Here is an 18,725-nt window from a genome sequence, read left to right as displayed (position 1 = left end):
CTGTAACAAAATATAAAAATGTGAGGTACTGCATGTAGCAAACTGCCAGATCAATTATCAAGTTTTCAGTGGATATTATAAAGCCAAGTATAAGAGAGGCCATTTGGCCAAAGTGTTATTGTCACTGTGGTAAACCAACCCAGAATTTAATTTGGTTGACCGTCCATCAAATCTGGATCTAACCGTTTTGCCGCACCATTTAGTTGCGTACTGAATAAATTACTCGCACCCTGGGGGGTGTCGGGTAATTTATCGGATTATCGGCACGTTGCAATGATTCACTTCATTATATATTTCTCGATACAGCTACATTGCGTATAGCTCTCAATGCCAATGGCATTTCGATGCAATAAAAATAATATTGTGGTTTGCAATTTCACCACATTTCTAGGTTATTCAGATTAAGTGCTAAGATGAATAAAGTTTCCCAATGATAAAATAAATAATTTAGAGCAAGTCATGAAAATCCATTTATATAAAATTTAAAAATCAAGGTTAAACTTGATTTTAAGGTGAAAAATAAACTCATTTAAGGGGGTGAACTGATTTTCCTATGTTGAATTTACTAACTTAGCAAGTAGAACAGCATTTCATACTGGTAAATAGTTTCTGTTAAGACTTGTAAGGCACTACTTAGCTTTTATGTACATTTTTATATGTTTTGTTTCATTTTACATTTGAATGCATTTTTTACATTAAATTGCTCCCTTTGTTTAATCGCATCAATCATTGCCAATCTGTATCGCAATAATTATGCGGATAACTATCAAATTCTCATTAATTGGAATTTGAAACGTCGGCATGTGCTATTAGAAGATAGTACGAACGTCAGTATTGTTAATATCAGACAAGAAAGAGACCCTTAATAGATTAAATATTCCTGGATTTCATATCAGATCCGCAATGTTCGTACTTAGCTTAAGATGATAAGAAGCGGGGTTCGAAGCTGCTACAGCTGTCTGCCTCGCACCATTTGCCGCATTTGGTAAAAAATCTGCCTAAACCTCATTAACAAGACAATAGATAACACTATGTATAAAGACGATAGCTACCGGGAGACCCAAAATGGGACCCAATCGTACCGTACCTACGGCAAAATACTCAAAACCAGGCAAATCTCAGTCCGTAAAATACTTATTTTACCGATCACATTTCAGTCCATAAGTGAAAACTGGTAACACCTACCTACATGAAGCATGCATAAGTACACATAACAATTATAGCATGAAAAGACGTAGAAGACAATGGGTACTTACTTCTTCCAAGAGCCGTGTTACTGCTTCGATGTCATTGTAGGTTTTTGTCATTTGGCTCACCCTGTTGCTGCATAGAACTGTCGACAAACATACATTTTAAACTTTAATTATTATACCAAATACTAATTATACACTACGAGTATAAAACGAATACAAGGAGTATTCCAGTACAGTACAGCACAAGACCAAAAATATTTATACAATTTAAAAATAAAAATACGTCAGAGGCGAAAGTATGAATTATTTTTGCTTATCATATTTGTTTTATTACTCTGACTGTATAGGTACTTCACCTACAATAAACCACTCTACTCCACTTTTTACATAAGTAATATAAATAAATAATCAATGACATTTGGAAATCGCGAAACGTAACTAATTAAGCGAAACATTATGAAATAATTAAGCATTTCATAAATACTTGGCAAATATTTATTAATCCTACGTCTAGATTTTTTTTGTATGCGCCAATTTCTAATAAATTATTGTTATTAGGTATGCTAAATTGTAGTTGATCTAAACTTATTTAAAACACTATAAATCTTACCAACGCTCATAACTTCACCGTTTTATTAGAAAACGCGTTCTAACCAGTAGTGCACTAACTACTATTGTAGACAGGATAGTAAACAATCCTTCATCCGATAAAAAAGCAAAACAAACCAAGATCACAAAAGGTACTATATTGTCCAAAACGGTGCGTACTTTTTACAAGTGGAACGCACGCAAGCGTAAACACAGAATGATGATGGATTTTTCATGGCTAGCTAACCGGCATCGAGAGATAAGATATGATAAACAATTATTTAAATATCGATATAAATAGATCGACACGGTATTAATACTAACCAGCATTATCGAGATCAGCGCGTGGCGTATACATTGAAACGGTTCAATGAAGCGATGCACTGTTACACTGTTACTCGTACATTATTCGTGAGGATAGTTCTATAATATCGGAAGTGTTTCATCGATATAGAATCCGTAGCGACAAACACTAGCGCGGGCCGACCGAACAAGCTGGCGACTACGCCAGGCTGCCGGCGCGGAGGGCGAGCAAAACAAACTGTTTTACTCGATTGTATACACATGTGGGAAAACTCAAGTACCCAGCAAAAGAGACAACAGACGATGAAGTAGATAGGTACTTGAGCGCATAATAGTACTGATAAAAAGCTACCTTCAGCACATTAACACTTACTCTAATAACGTATTGTTTTCGATCATGCCTAAATAGCATGCCGAATTGATAAACTTTGATTAAAAACGGATACTTACATACAACTGCATTGATTAAGTTAATCCACTTGTAAAGTAGGTAACACAGATTGTATATTCCATAACAGAAGCATATAAGGATTTTCACAATACTTTGCCGCAAGCAAAAGTGCAATATAATTTTATTACAAAACTAAAAAGGTAGCAAACTTGCTTTCTAAGTATGGGAACAGAATAACGAGGGTATTGAATGGTGGATGTGCTTTTTCTCATTGTTACTTAACTCCGAGATTACAACGGATATCGATTGTGATGCACGGGCTGTCTCACACGACGCAAACACACAGTTTTTACCAACCATTTCCCGTATTGGAGTCAATATATATACAATGTTGTCATGTAATTCAAACAAGTAAATACGACAGTCGTCCTATGTTATAATTAAATGGTAATGATCTAATGTAAGTATGTCTGTGTTCACTACAGATGTTATCACGTAGTCTATCAATCTAAGTGAACCCGAACAAATAAGATAGTCGGTCAAGGTAATTAAACATTTAAAGCCCCTTTATAAGCAACATAATAAATATGTGCTCGATATCGCAGCGTTGAAAAAATGATTGAAAGCATTATATTAAAATGATAAAGAACTTTAGCACTGTCCTAAATGCCATGAAGAAGCGAATGATGTTTGCCCGAATCATTGGATCATTGAAAAAAATGAATTTACTGATTTTTAAACGTCACCTGCATACGATTATAACATAGGTATCAAGAAATAAAAATCGCGATGACCACTAAAAAAACAGGCGGAATGTACGATATTAGTTTTCCAACCAACGGTAGCAGCAATGGAAAAGCGAAACTTCAATGTGGGTAACTATACTAACTATTAACTATATGAGCTATGCGATGTGGCCTACGATGTTGCTCATACCTCGGTCAAGGAGCAACGTCCTGATCACACGGAAGTAGAGCCTCCCGAACCTGTCCCTCGCCACGTGGTAGAGGAAGTCCGGGTACTCGCCGAGGCACTCGCGCAGCTCGACGTCGGGCAAGAAGCTGAGCTCCTGGAAGAGCTCGCGGTCGAAGCCGGGCGGCGGCGAGGCGCGCGCGCCCGCGCACCCCGCGCCCTCAGAGCCCTCCGCCGTGACGGGCCCCCAAACCCACCATCGGGGGCTGCCTTCACCGATCCATTCACTTTCAGCTTCTTACACTAGGTACACTATAAGTAGTCAACTCTCACTGTCTGTCTCTCGATGCCAATAATAACTTTGTGCCTGTGTAAGTCAAACGCGAATTCATATTCACGCCCGACTAAAGTATATGGCTGGAAATACCGCCTGGAAAACGTCCGCCCTATATGATTTCAAAGGCCGTCTGACGTCCAACGATGGGCTTATAAATAGTTGCACTAAAACAAAAACCGCACTGAGCCGCAGGTAACGTGGCTTCATATTTTAAAACGATCCTAACGTGTTAATCATGAATAGCGCTGATAAGATAATTGAAAGCGTAAACATGTGTTCACAAAATATTAGAATGCAATGTAATCAATGTAATTCGTGAGATTTTAAAAGCCTAGTATCGATTTTGTGTAAAAACGAGGGCAAAGCAAGGTGCGCCAGGCCAGCCCTCGCCCGCGGTATAACGAAAGTGGTCAGATTAAATTACCAGCACACTGATTTTTATAGCTGTCATAATGAAATTTTACTGTAAACGTAATACGTAACTATGATTAATAAGCAACAATTTTAACAAATACTTTTATTTTGTTATGACTTATGGAATTTTAGTTAAATAAGATTATTTTACGGTATAGCTAACTTGAACGTTACCGTAAACAGTTATGAATAGTATGAAGGATTACTCAATAATCAATAAGTGCTTTATAGTCGCGAATAAACACATCACGGTAATAAACAATAGGTTAATAAATAAACATTATTTTTCCGACATGTTCATATAGGTGGGTTACATCAATAGCTTGTTTATTATTTTTTTTGCTATTAATACCTACCATTGTCAAGTAAAAGAGGTGATTTATTTTCTTTATTTATATTAAGTAATTCCTAATGTATGTACATTTCAAATACCAAAGCCTATATTCTATAGTATATACTATATAACTATACTATGTATATACTATAGTTCCTTTCTTTATATTATTCAATATATCCCTTTAGAAACCTTTTAAATTGCCACTATGAGCATATTATTAGTAAAGAAGAGTTTAACATCGGCTTAAAGTATTTTGTGGAATAAATTTAAAATTTTTACCTCTTCCTACTCAGTACTAATGGAAAACAAGGCAATTTGCCAGTTTCATGGACAACTCGAATGCTTAGTAATTAACTTAATAGCTTATGTTGTCCAGAAAGTCAGTGAATAAATATAGTGCTTCTAAACAAGATAACACGGTCCACATGTAAATATGTTTCAGGAGTCGTGTCCAACACATTAGGAGTGACCACGAATCGTAACATTGAAGTTACACATTACCTAACAATCATCTAATAAATAGTTACCTACTCCACCAATAGATAGAAAACTATTGATGGCAGACTTCTAGGTTTCCTAATAACCTATTCAATTGAAAGATGACAGGAACATGATGCAACTAGTAATTATGTAATTACTATTGTTTTACTTGATTAAACAATTCATAAGTCAGGAAAACACGATTAGAGCCGATTCATAAGTTAGGAAAACTATTTTGAGCGAATGAAAATATATATTTTTAAATGCTATTAACGATTTCAAGGGACATTATGTTATAAATATAAAGTAATTACAACTAATATGTCTCCCGATGCCTCCGAATCAATACCGATCCAAATCGTGGGAACTGGGAACACCTAAAACACATTTAACCACCGTAAAGTTTTTGCACAACGCGAATTGCCCATGAAATTGGCAAAGCTGTTGGGCCTATAAGGTCGACGACGCGCGCACGTGATTCACCGTGACGTCACGCAGCCTTGCGCATTGCGCTTGTCTAGTCCCAGTCTATGGGACCTTTCACATACGTGAAAGACCAAATTAAACAGTTGCTTGATAAAGCTACGACGTCAAAGTCGTCAGATTACGTTGCTGCAAAACCTACCGTAACACGCTACCGCCTTAAACAACTATCGACTTAATATTGTCTTCGGCTATCGACTTATTTTATGACGCTTTATATAATCTTTATCTGCCTCTAACCTTTGAATTCTCATCGAATGAGCGTTTGAAGGGCTAACCTTTGTAATATGATAAAATCCTAGCACTCCCTTTCAGTGACCTTATCAAGTTATCACCGTACAGTCGCTTGGGCAAGCATTTGAACTTCATTTAAATATCGTGATAGGTCGTTGCAAAACTAGACGGGTTTAGTTAATAAATAGCAGTCCGTGCCATTTAAACCTTACTTTGCGTTGCATTACTTAGATTTACGATAGCGTGATTGAAGAGAATGCTATTTAACCTAGCACTGCAACCGACAGAAACATTTTTCCTCAGCAATAGAAAAACTTGACCTTCAGCTGATAGCGTCATGATTTTTTCATAGTTAAGTGAATCCACGATACTATGCCGTACTAAGAAATTATTCCAACTTCTTTCCTTGGTTAAAATTCATTAATTCAGTGACACCGCTAAGTCAACACGAATAATAAACGAAGCAAAGGAAAATACAATCATTTCGGTAGACTGTCTTGTATCTACGCAGTAAGAAAGGCGGCAGAGTGAGTTTTCCCGGGTCCTGCCATTTTCTTGGATCGCCTCGCATTTTATCAAGGTTAAGACATGATAGCAACCTTGACCTATATTCCTCCTCCTTCATTTCGCGAGCAAATACGAGTATTACGGATAGGGGTGTACTTAGAAATATATTTAGCGATTAGAAAATAAATTGGTTCGTGTAATCGTTTGGAATAATACCTATCCAATCCGATTTGACGCTATAAGCTGATGTGGCTGCTTCCACGCTTCGGCAGAGCGATGATTTTAGCGCACGTAGTTAGTGACAGTAATTTTTAATTTGGCTATTCGGATAAACACAAATTTACACCGGCTTTTTAGAACTTATTTGGATTTTTAGAAGTTTATGATGTCACGAAAATATTTACATTTTAATGGTATGGTAATAACCTATCATTAACATAACATATACAGGTTGTCCCAAACTTATGGGACGTGAAGGGGAAGTACCTTAAATATCGTAGATAGTGTATTTTGCTCAAAGAAGACTTTATGTTATTTTTAAAAGTTAGTAATTCTGCATTCATAGATTTTCTAAAAATTACTTGCTTCGTCTGGGAATCGAACCGACTTAAATGTCAAAAAAAAAATCACCCTATTTTTATGATGCCAATCGAAAGAATAGCTAAAAAATAATAACTCTGCTTAAGTAAAATTGTATTTTAAAAGAAAGGAACAACGTGAAATTAATAATTTTAATCAAATTAAAAACATACATGAAACTGCCGTAGTCAATTAAGTGGGTATTTTTTTGTAAATTAATTAATTAAATGCTCAAAATGTGATCCCTCTTGTCTTACGAAAATAGCCAATCTTTTAATGAGTCCGCTGCCTGTTGATTTTCTTATCATTTTATGGTGAACACCCGATGTGATATGGCACAATTCTGTTTGCAACTCGCCCACGTTCTCGTATCGCTTTTTGTATAGCATATCTTTCACGTATCCCCAAAAGAAGAAATATTTTCGGGTGTTCACCATAAAATGATAAGAAAATCAACAGGCAGCGGACTCATTAAAATATTGGCGATTTGCATAAGACAAGAGGGATCACATTTTGAGCATTTAATTAATTAATTTACAAAAAAATACCCACTTAATTGACTACGGCAGTTTCATGTATGTTTTTAATTTAATTAAAATGATTAATTTCACGTTGTTCCTTTCTTTTAAAATACAATGTTACTTAAGCAGAGTTATTATTTTTTAGCTATTCTTTCGATTGGCATCATAAAATAGGGTGATTTTTTTTTTTGACATTTGAGTCGGTTCGATTCCCAGACGAAGCAAGTAATTTTTAGAAGATCTATGAATGCAGAATTACTAACTTTAAAAAATAACATAAAGTCTTCTTTGAGCAAAATACACTATGTACGATATTTAAGGTACTTCCCCTTCATGTCCCATAAGTTTGGGACACCCTGTATAAACCATAATATATAAACCGCGTGAAAATAAAATACCTACATCACAGTTATACAACAGATACTTTGAAGACGACAAAAAGGGTAGTTAGAATTAGTATTCCTCATTTTTGTGTAGATTTCTTACGACATTGAACACTTTAACTTCGCTCATTATTCTGCAGTCCTTCTAAGCTAAATCGATTGGCATTGTGGTCATCACACTCATCACTTTATGAGTCATCCATGCGTAAAGCGGGCTATACCTATCTACTTTTACAAACACCGAGTAACATCCTCAATTAACAAAATAGAACTGACAGTTCTCGAAGACGACAACACAGCGAGAGGTTATCACTTATCAGTCACCACTCAAGTTCACATAAAACCACTAAACTTCAGTAGCTGTAACACAAATCCACCGGTAAGACACATCTGTAAACTTAAAACAAGGCGATTTCTTTTAGTAACGGTCTCGGCATTTGAGGCCAGTAACTTTCACGATCAAGTGCAGGCGTCTGCACTGTCTGCAGCTAGCACGCGATAGACACACGAGCGATTTACATTTTGACCACGCTCGAGCCCACGTCCACTTCCGCACGAGCCATAACTATAACTGGCTATAAGTAACGGGCGGTACGAATCGAATCGCGATAATGTAACTTGACATGCCAAACTGTTGGCATAACACGGGCACCGCGCATGTCATACCTATGGCAAGCAAGTAAATAATAAAGACTGCTAATCTACATACAAAGTGGCGTACCTCATCAACTATCATCATTGTTGTGACTTTGTGAGGTCAATACGGGTAAGTGTGATATTGGAGTTAGTTTACCTTATACGACGCCACAGACGGTTAAATGTCTAGAGATCAAAGCCATAACAACTGGCGAGCTCTCTTAGACAGACAACATAGTCTAACACCATCTAGTGTGTGTTTAAGAAAGTTGAAATGAAAGAAAAGCCTGAAATCTGTGTAAGTGACGCCATCTACAACAAAGACACATGCAAATTTGTTTGTCTTTTTTTACTATTTGTCTCTTATACGTAAGACAGGTCGCCGGGGATTGGAGTCGGGCTACCAGTCAACCTGCCTGCAGTCAAGTGAACTATGAATTATTAATGCGCTGAATTTAGTTCTTGCTTCAGCAATTAGCATTTGAAAGTACTAGACAGAGCCCACTATATCTACAATATAATTAAGACTGGTTTTGCTTGCCTTATATAGAATTCGTTATCGATTGCATTATTTTACTAAGCTTAACCGGTTCCGAATGCAAGATTTTAATGTACATTTTTATCATGCTTTTCTTTTCATTATAATACGATCTCAGGGCTTTTGCCTCTTAAGTGAGGCTAGGTTCAATCACTTGTTACTTTATATATATTTTTTAATGTAGTATCTACCTAAAACAACTTAAATTTTGCATTTCAGTGATAAAATTTTACTAATAAATAAATACTCAGACGTGAAAAGGAAATAGCAGTAACTGAACAAGTTCAGTGTTAAACCAGGAAGCAAATCATTACTTAACTATCAACTAGCGTGGCGTAATGAATAGTTAAAATGTCCCATTCATCATAAAATGCCATCCATGAGAAAATGGTCGTTAACCTTAACCTTTGAACCTGAATTTATACCGTTCATTCAACTACACTGTACCCAAGTAAATGCGTAAAAACCCGGCCAAGTGCGAGTCGGACTCGCGCACGAAGAATTCCGTACCATTACGCAAAAAACGGCAAAATAAATCACGTTTGTTGCATGGGAGCTCCACTTAAATATTTATTATATTCTGTTTTTAGTATCTGTATTATAGTGGCAACAGAAATACATCACCTGTGAAAATTTTAACTGTCTAGCTATCACGGTTCATGAGATACAGCCTGGTGACAGACAGACGGACAGAGGAGTCTTAGTAATAGGGTCCCGTTTTTACCATTCGGGTACGGAACCCTAAAAATGATGCTTTAGTTGGTGAATGCGCGCCCACGAAATTGTAGCAATTTTACGCTAAATACGTTATTTGTGCTTTTTTTGCATTTTTTAACAGGTAAATAATTTTCCCAAACTAAAGGGACAATGTAGAACATTAATCGTTGGATGAGTATATTTCAGACGGTTGAAGACTTTGAAATGTTTTTAGTTTTCTGTCCAAGAAATATTCATTAACACCCTCAACGAAAATAGACCAGGCGTTCGCTCAGAAAACTTCCTACTTTTATACTATCCATCCTTTCACAAAAATGGCATCAACCGTTCTATAAATTGCCTGCTTTAAAAAGCAGATCTAACTTTAAAATTACTCAATTTTACGAATGCGTGCATGTACCATTGTTGCGAATACTATTTTAGTAACTTCGGCCTTCAACCTTATTAATTGAACTGCAATCAAGTAACGCTATTCGCGGGGAATTTGGCGGACTGACAAACATGATAACACTAATAGTACTAATACTACGTAGTAATACGCGGGTAAAAATAATCCTGTCTAAAAATAACGAGTGATATAGGTCATGTAAGCGCATCAAACGCGATTAACTAGAAAGTAGGTGCTTTATCGAACTACACGAGGAATTTATTTATAGAAGGTCGATTGGAAAGGGCAACATCTGTTTTTAGAATTCTTTTTTGAATTGCAATTCAGTTGTAATGTTTATAAAGTATGTTCCGGCTGATTCATATAGGTAGGTACATCACGCATTCTGAGGCCATAATATAAACAAATAGTAGATTGTACAACAAGGGCATAAAGTGACCCATTTTCACCCGAGGCAATTTTTTGGTCTGAGCGAAGCGAAGACCAAAATAGTAGACGAAGGTAAAAATTGACATTTATGCCCTTGTTGTACACTCTGCTTTTCACTTCGATTGCGAGGAAAATAATTATATTTTTCACGGCAATTTACACCACGAAATTGTCGTAAAGCGAAAGAACATAATACATAACCAATTCCCGCCAACTAACTTTTTAATTTTTTTTTTAATTTTCTACATGTGATCAGAGTTTCAGACGCTTGGTTTTCTGCCAAGTCAAACATTTCGGAGCATTTTTGAACGATAATCGACTCCTATTTTATGTGATTTACTAAATTTTATGACAGAAAATACGGATTTCTAATAAATTGTAGCAAAAATAAAATAATATAACAAGTTTTGTCATCTACACAATTTTATTGCTCAGTAAAATTGTGCAATATGTTTTAACTGTTTGGCTGTTGAGACCGATTACCTTAGTCTTAGAAGAAAATTTTACTTTTATGCTGTAGAGCATAAAATGCGATTTTATGTCGTCTACGCACGACATAAAGGTGCACTTTTTGAGCATGAGAACTGAAATAGTTATTTGTACAACAAGAGATCAAAGTTTGATATTTCTTCGAGTGCTTAATTTGAGTCCCGTGCAAGCGAAAGATTCTATAATAGATTCACGAGCGTAGCGAGTGAATCTAATTTAGAATCTTGAGCGTAGTAAGGGATTCAAAAGCGCACGAGATGTAAATAACTTTGATCTCGTGTAGTACGCAAAATTTTTCACCCTAAGCAGTGAGAACATACCTAGAGGGACAGAGACAATAGAACCCAAGTATATCGAACTTGTATTAGACCCCGCATGTTGAAATGACATTTGACTATAAAGGTCACTTGAATGACATTTTGTCTCACTCAGTGAGCAAAATCGCATTTTGCTCACTGTTTTTAAGAAGCAAAGTACCCTTGTTCGAGCTGCTGAGGTGAAAAATATATTATACCATTTGCATTAACATACGACGTGAAAAAGTTGGGAAATTTGGAAATTAGGATGTTGTTTTGTTGAACCGCTACAAAATACCATCGTCCATCACACATGCCAAGAAAGTATGTAGGTATGTAAATAAACACCACACATTACTAACAAATGGCTAAATCGATTTGCGGATGCAAGATTTGAATTGTACGGTACCAGTCACCAGCAGGAGTAGTTAAACCAGGTCAGGTGTTTAAAATGATCTGCACACGCTCTTATTCCTTCAACAATAAAGATGTGTTTATAATTGATTTTTTTTAAGCTGACCGTTTAGAACTACATAATATATGAGATCTCATAGTCACAGCTTAAAAAAAATTCAACTATACCTACATATTTTTTACCACCTGGCCCGTTTACGCTACTTCTGCTGCTGACTGTATGACGGGACCGCTTTTTAAGGGGCCCACAGATTACCAGTTCGCCGGACGATATCAGCCTGTCAGTTAAACGCAAAAGGTGACAGTTCCGAACAACTGACAGGCTGATATCGTCCGGCGAACTGGTAATCTGTAGGCCCCTTTAGCGAAATAGAAGCGTTAGTAGACTCCTTGTTCGATTATATGTAGTTTCTACGATGTAATTTTGTTCAGCATAACCTGACATGCAATATGCAGTTCAATCAGGATATAGCAGTCATATCAACCATTAATAAAATTCTATTTTATATCAACAACCGATAGGTACATGTAGGAGTTGTAAGTGTTAATGTTAATTGAGCCAGTTTTTTTTTTTTGTTTTTTACATACCTACCTATTTCGTAATTGGGTCTTTATATCTAACAATAATTATACATCAAATCATTCATCATTATATAAATTAACAACTATAGTTTAAGAGGGGGCTAACGCAAAATTGTAGTTTTTTATAATTATTTTTTACACGTTTTTACAAAGGTAAATGCCATGAAAACCCCACATGGAAGCAAACTACCTATATTTGCAAGAGCAAACTCCAACCAACCAAAACCTTAAACGATTAAAGTTGGTTCGATAGCATAAAATCACAAAACATGTCTAATTTTCATTTATTTTCAATTGTATACCTTGCAATATAATTTTAGTATAAACTAGCTAGTGTTTTAGTTCTAGCTATAAGGATTTCGCTAGCAAAATTTTAAACAGTAATATACTTGCAGAGTTATTGACGTAAAACGTAAAAACCCGCAAGATCGCCAAATTTTCCGTCGCTAGTTTCACGCAGCATGCAATCTTTTGTTTCTTTCTAATATCCTGGTTCTTAATGTTTCTTTATATGTTAAACCTACTCAATAATTCATTGTCATCCAGATGCGTATTTTTTTTAAGATTGTGCAAATGTAAATGTTATTTTGAATACCCAACCTGTTTTAGGTACCTCAGTGCATTATAGTCCTGATGTATTTATCCATAATAACCACATGCATTAAGTATATTAACTATGTATTATAAAATCATGCTACTTCACGTGAACACACACCAAACTATATTGCAATTCTAACAATTAACAGATTACGTTATGCGATAATATTAAGGTAAATGTAATACATATATTACTGAGTAAGTAAGTAGACCTCAAACATATTGCTCGGTCATAGTAAAACTAGGTATTCGTAAACTGATATGGATTAACGTACAAGCGCGCAAACCAGTTGCGTATTTTGTAATATAATTACAAACATATGCGTATCTTTTTATTTTATAGTTATATTACATAAATATAGTCAGGCAATAGTAACGTTAAGTAAAGGCCCTCACGGTCAAGACAACAGGCGGCAGCTGTTGCGCGGTGGCGTCTCCTCGCAACCCTTAATCGATGCGCGTCGACATCTACATTATAATACTATCAGTACCGTATGTAAGAAAATATTATCTCAATCTCGATCACGAAACGGATGCATTGACAAAGAAATACCCGGACGTTAGAGCTTAATCGAGCACATGACAGTGTTTCGATTGTGTGGAAAACGCGTTTCAGTGCAGCGGGTGCAGCTAACCGGTGAATATTTAGGTTCGGGCGTTGCAGCGCGGTATTGATCGGCGACGGTGGCGGTACGCGTGGCGCGCGGTCCGGCGCGCCCGGCACAGTGGGCGCTGCGCGCCTCCCGCGCCGCGCACGCGTACTATCAATACAGATAACTGACTGCTTGTAGATCTTATTGCAACGAGATAAGGTTTAACAATGGTCGGTTGTTGATGTTAGTACGGCGCCGGCTGTCACACAAGGCGCTAGTAGATATAGTGTTACGTAAGACCCCGTTCACACGGCAATACCGCACGTTCTTTCGTACTGATTTAACCGAACTACAAAACCGATTTGGTGAACTATGTACATATATCATTCCTCGCGTTGTCCCGGCGTTTTGCCACGGCTCATTGGAGCCGTAGTCCGCTTTCCTCACGATGTTATCCCAATAAGGCCTAGTTTCCCTTCTGGGTTGGAAGGTCAGATAGCAATCGCTTTCATATAAACTAGGCCTACGCCAATTCTTGGGATTAGTTTCCTAGCGGACTGCTAAATATCAAATGACAGTTCCGAAAAACTCATTGGTAAGTGCCGGGGTTTGAACCCGCGACCTCTGGATTGAAAGTCGTACGCTCTTACCGCTGGGCCATAAGCAAACCGACTCAAAGAAATAATTTTGATGAGATAACACTAAGGTACTAAAAGTACCAAATTTTTTCTCTATATTAATAAATACTTATACGAAATGAAGATCATTAAATGTGGGTGCGTAATAAAAGGCAACTGCCTGATTAAGACTATGCGAGATAAATATCTCAATTTCCGTAAGACAAAAACGTTGTTTTTGGCATACATTTACCATAATTTACTCAACCTGCCTTACATAGCAATCACTACCACTTGTACCCCATATTTGGATTCGCCTAAAGAAGTAGTTGAACATACATACATTAATGCCAAGGTCGCAGAAATTTGTCTTACACAATGCGAACACAAGTGCATAAAAACAATCAAAATGATATTGAATTAGCAAAAGGTCGTCTGCAGTTATTGAATAAGACAGTAATTTAAAGGAAATTGGATTTAAATATACCTATATATTATTTATCTCAATGACTTTCATACGCTTGTAACCTTAGGTACTCAATACAGTCATAGAGAAATAAGTAACAATTGGTTTACAGTAAAATTACTCGTCAACCGTCAACCTGCAGCCGTTTAATTTAACAACTAAAGGGGCCCACCACAGATTATCAGTTCGCCGGACCATAGAGAAATATAGTAAGAATAAAGTGTTCACTCCATACATCAGTTTTGGTACTAAAACGACTATTATTTTCGCAGTCAACATCTAGCATCGAGTAGCGGAATTATCAGTACCGCTACCTTATTGTTACTAGAATTCTCTAGTGTCGCTACTCGCGACTCACGAAAATTGTATTGAACAACAATTTACAACAAATATTAAAAGCAGAAGGATTTGAAACTAGAGTTCCGGTTATAATATTAGCTGAAAATTGTTGGTCGTTGGAACATCTATATCTCTATTGTCAAGTAGCAGTACTGATAATTCCGCTATAGTATATACTCGATGCTAGATGTCGACTACGAAAATAATACTCGTTTTGGTACTAAAACTGATGTGTGGAGTGAGCACTCTATGTATTTTTTTCTCTATGGCCGGACGATCGGGACGATATCAGGCTGTCAGTTAAACGCAAAAAGTGACAGTTCCGAACAACTGACAGGCTGATATCGTCCGGCGAACGGGTAATCTGTGGGTAACTTTTGTTTCTTTCATTCCGTTTAAACACTAAGTTGAGAGTGATTGGCATTAGCTATAACTTTCTTCTAACATTGGTATCCCAGTCAACGACAGGGCCCGCCTTCACAAAGCTACGCTTATAAGGGCAATTGCGCAAAGTTCTACTTGGATTTCACAACAATGAACCCGCCCTGTGAAACCTTTCGTCGGGATCAAATTTCACAACGAAGGGGCGTTTGGTCTCAGCCCCAAACAAAGGAAGAACGGAAATAATAGACTAATATTGCGACATTTTCAAATTAAGTTAGAAAATTAAATAAAGTTATAGACAAGTGGCTTTGTGAAATAAACCGGTTATGAAATTCGTGGAAGCTACTCGTAATATAAGTATCTGTGATTGATTTTGAAAATTTCAAACGATAACTCTAATTTACAAAACACAGATTGCACAATGCAATTACCAATAATATCGGTAAAAGACAACTTTAATTATTAACTCGTGTTAACTCGTCAAATCGTAAAGTCTATATCGATCAAAATTTCATCACATCCTTGCTCGATATTAAATTCGAGTACTAATAACTTACCGCTAATTCACTTTTACCTCACCGGGTCACCTTTAAATCTGCGTGCGGAATGCAATAAATAGAGAAGCATGGAAACAACGAAAAAGGCCGTACAACAACCAATGACCACGACTACTTTGACAAGAGTATACGACTGAGAAGAGAAGAAATTTACACTTTTAGGTCTATCAGCTCGCATCTCTCGTTCTACTGAGCAATCAAGAATCGAGATCCCACTGAACAATCACAATAACTCAACCGCCCTACAAAGATCCTAAGGATTAAATAATAATAACTGTTTGTACTTACGGAAATAATTAAGCGTCTCCCTGATCTGATCGGGAGTGAGTGCTAGGTCGTTGTCACTGACTGGCAACGCCGGCGTTGGGATGAACCAATCCTGGTTCTCGTAGCCTGTAAAAAAACATTTATGCGTTAATATCTCAATATGTCTGCAGCGTGTTTCAGAGGTCTATCCTGTTATGTTAAAAGCTATACTAAGGCGGAGCTATCTAAAATAAGGTCATTTTCTACTGGCGGAACAAGGAGAATATTGAATAGCTTTAGGTCTCAGTACTCTCAGTAATGTCACAAATGGCAATGTCGAAGTGTAAAAAAAAGAAAGAAGAATCTAAAGAACGTTTTCTAGTTTCGTTTTGTACTTAATTGGGCTACAATCGCAATATACGTCCAGTGCCGTTGGAAGTAATTCGATAATATCAATTTGTACGCGGCCCTGGAGCGGGATGACGTCACGGGAGCTCTGAATCATGCTACTCTGCAAGTGATCACTCAGCTCACATCGTTATTACAAGCGGGCATTATGCGCTGCAATCATTTTTATTTTTTACCCACATCATGCCCACATCGTAAAAAATATATAGGAACGCAAATGGCCCTTTTCTTGGAATGTGTACTCATTTATCGCACAATTTCTAACCTCTGTTTTACGTTTTTTGTATTATGCTTTTCCGGAAAAACTATCTACAGTCAGCGTCAAATATTTTGTAGCAGCCAGAGTAACCAAAAAGTTCGTCACACCGTACTAAATATATGGTGTTACGAACTATTAGACCACTTTTGCAGCTATATTTGATGCTGACTGTACAATACACTTAACAACACCACATTAAAAGAGGTTGAGTGTTTTAAGCCTGAAAGGTAGCGTACCGATACCAACAGACAATTAATGCTTCGTCACACAGGCGCGTTTTCCGGGCAGCGCGTGAGCGGGGCGCGTCCCGCTTTTACATATAAAACGCTCACGCCCCGCCCGGAAAATGCGCCTGTGTGACAGAACCTTTAGTTTTCGCATCATATAAGTTAGTAGGCAGTATTTATTTATTTAATCCACGTTTATGTGCCAAACGTATCTACTTTACTTTAGAGGATTACTATAAGTATACTCAATAACACACATACATTACACTTTAAGCAGGCGTAAAAATAGCACTTATACTAGTTATACAATCTTATAAGACAAAAACAATTATCTAGTTAACGCGCTGGCAGTTGTAGCGATCAATAACCACATTAGTAACGGAAAATTAAATATAATTGGCTTAAACATTACACGTAATGTGCCTAACCTAGTAAGACTTTATATAACGTTATATGCAAACAACAGAAATTAAACTGGTTTAAATTAATTACCATAACGTATTTACTTTACTTCAAGTTTTAAACACTGATAATGCAACCTGCTACTGGAAAAGGTGAGTTCCTTTCTTGTTTTAGTATGTCACCAAATAAGAAACCTTCTTATTGTGAGAGGTTTTTCGTATCCTACGTTACACACGCATATACATACCTTATACGAATATTTGGGCGTTTTGTTGGACTCGCAAGCTCAAAATGTCGCCCTAAATAAAATAGTGTGAAGATACCCAAAATTAAAGCATGTACCTACCTACCTAATTGTTCTGCATACCAATCCCACTACAAAATATCCTTTTTAAATTCAAAATCCGCATCACATAGTGCAGTCAGAGGCCAATGAAAACCGACCAACTAATGTAAGGTTGACGAAATTTAAAGTGAGTGAGAACCATATCGGCTCACTTTATATTTCGTCAACTTTACCAGTGCGAAGGGCTCTACCAACGAACCTTCGACTGGTGTAATTAATTTAGGTAGGTAATAAAATAAGATAACTCAATCTGGGTACAAACGAAGGGCTGCAGACGGAAAGACATCGCTATATCATCTATCAATGACAGATGATCAATTGATCACGGATCTGGAGTCAAATTAGGTCCAGTTACCTACCTTTAGCTAGGGCTACAAAATGTCGGTCTATGAGGTCTCTCTTGTTCCAAGAGTCGAACACTTGAACTTTATTTTTGAGTGTAAACTGAACATAAACATCTGCCGACATAGTTTTGGCTTGTGCTTCCATATCCTTATCTATTGTTGATATGAAGAGGCAGGTAAAGATGCGACATCTAAATGCAGCCAGTTGACAGATGGTATGCAGGGGCCAGTCCCGCGCCGGCGGGCGATGACTCGAGCGGTGAGACACCAGTATTTATAGCCGAGCGCCGGCGCCGGAAGCCGTGCCCGCAGGACTTAGTGGTACGGAACACTCCTGGCCGATTCACTACACATTGTCTAGACTACTTGAGAGCAACCGTATAACTTGGTCGAGAGATTGGTAACAAGCATTCGTAATCGAACAGCGGACTCGTGTTGGTCCGCCGATGAGCTATCGCTCGGTACGCCTGGTGCACCACCAAGATTCCTGCTTGTACTCGTCTCCAATATAACTTGACCTGGTAACAACTTTACGCATGATCAGATAGAGTAAACATACTGGGTCGCCGGTGGTGAGATTAAGTAAGTAATAACTGTGCGTAATCAGATATCACACTCAATTGTATTGCCTGAGGCTATCGGTATTATTTGCTATTACAGCTCTGGACTGCAATTCGCAACTCGCAAGCCATATAGCCATGCTGAAAACAGAAGTTTACTGAGACTTGCTACTTATTTATTACGGATAGTCACTATGGTAATGTGAGGTCACATTATACAATGGTCGAA

The 18,725-nt window shown here is 37.2% G+C and overlaps 1 protein-coding gene across 12 annotated transcripts in view; it reads right to left on the bottom strand.

Moving 5' to 3' along the window:
* LOC134792804 (trafficking kinesin-binding protein milt) overlaps window positions 1-18,725 on the bottom strand; it is an 80,220-nt gene that overhangs the window by 20,911 nt on the left and 40,584 nt on the right. For 3 of the 12 annotated variants that reach the window (XM_063764173.1, XM_063764162.1, XM_063764161.1), the window contains exons 3-4: window positions 15,993-16,097; window positions 1,257-1,333 (exon numbers count right to left, since the gene is read on the bottom strand). In XM_063764173.1, coding sequence (XP_063620243.1) covers window positions 1,257-1,307 — 51 coding nt within the window. In that variant the 5' untranslated portion in view covers window positions 1,308-1,333; window positions 15,993-16,097. Of the gene's footprint in view, window positions 1-1,256; window positions 1,334-2,105; window positions 2,459-3,411; window positions 3,889-7,765; window positions 8,380-13,144; window positions 13,543-15,992; window positions 16,098-18,725 lie in introns of those variants that run through there. The other 9 variants (XM_063764164.1, XM_063764166.1, XM_063764170.1 and 6 more) reach the window with 9 other exon arrangements.

The sequence above is a fragment of the Cydia splendana genome, chromosome 8 (assembly GCF_910591565.1).
Source record: "Cydia splendana chromosome 8, ilCydSple1.2, whole genome shotgun sequence".
In the NCBI taxonomy this organism is placed as follows: Eukaryota; Metazoa; Arthropoda; class Insecta; order Lepidoptera; family Tortricidae; genus Cydia; species Cydia splendana.
Note: the sequence above shows the minus strand (reverse complement) of the source record. Positions and strands in the feature narration are given on the sequence as shown.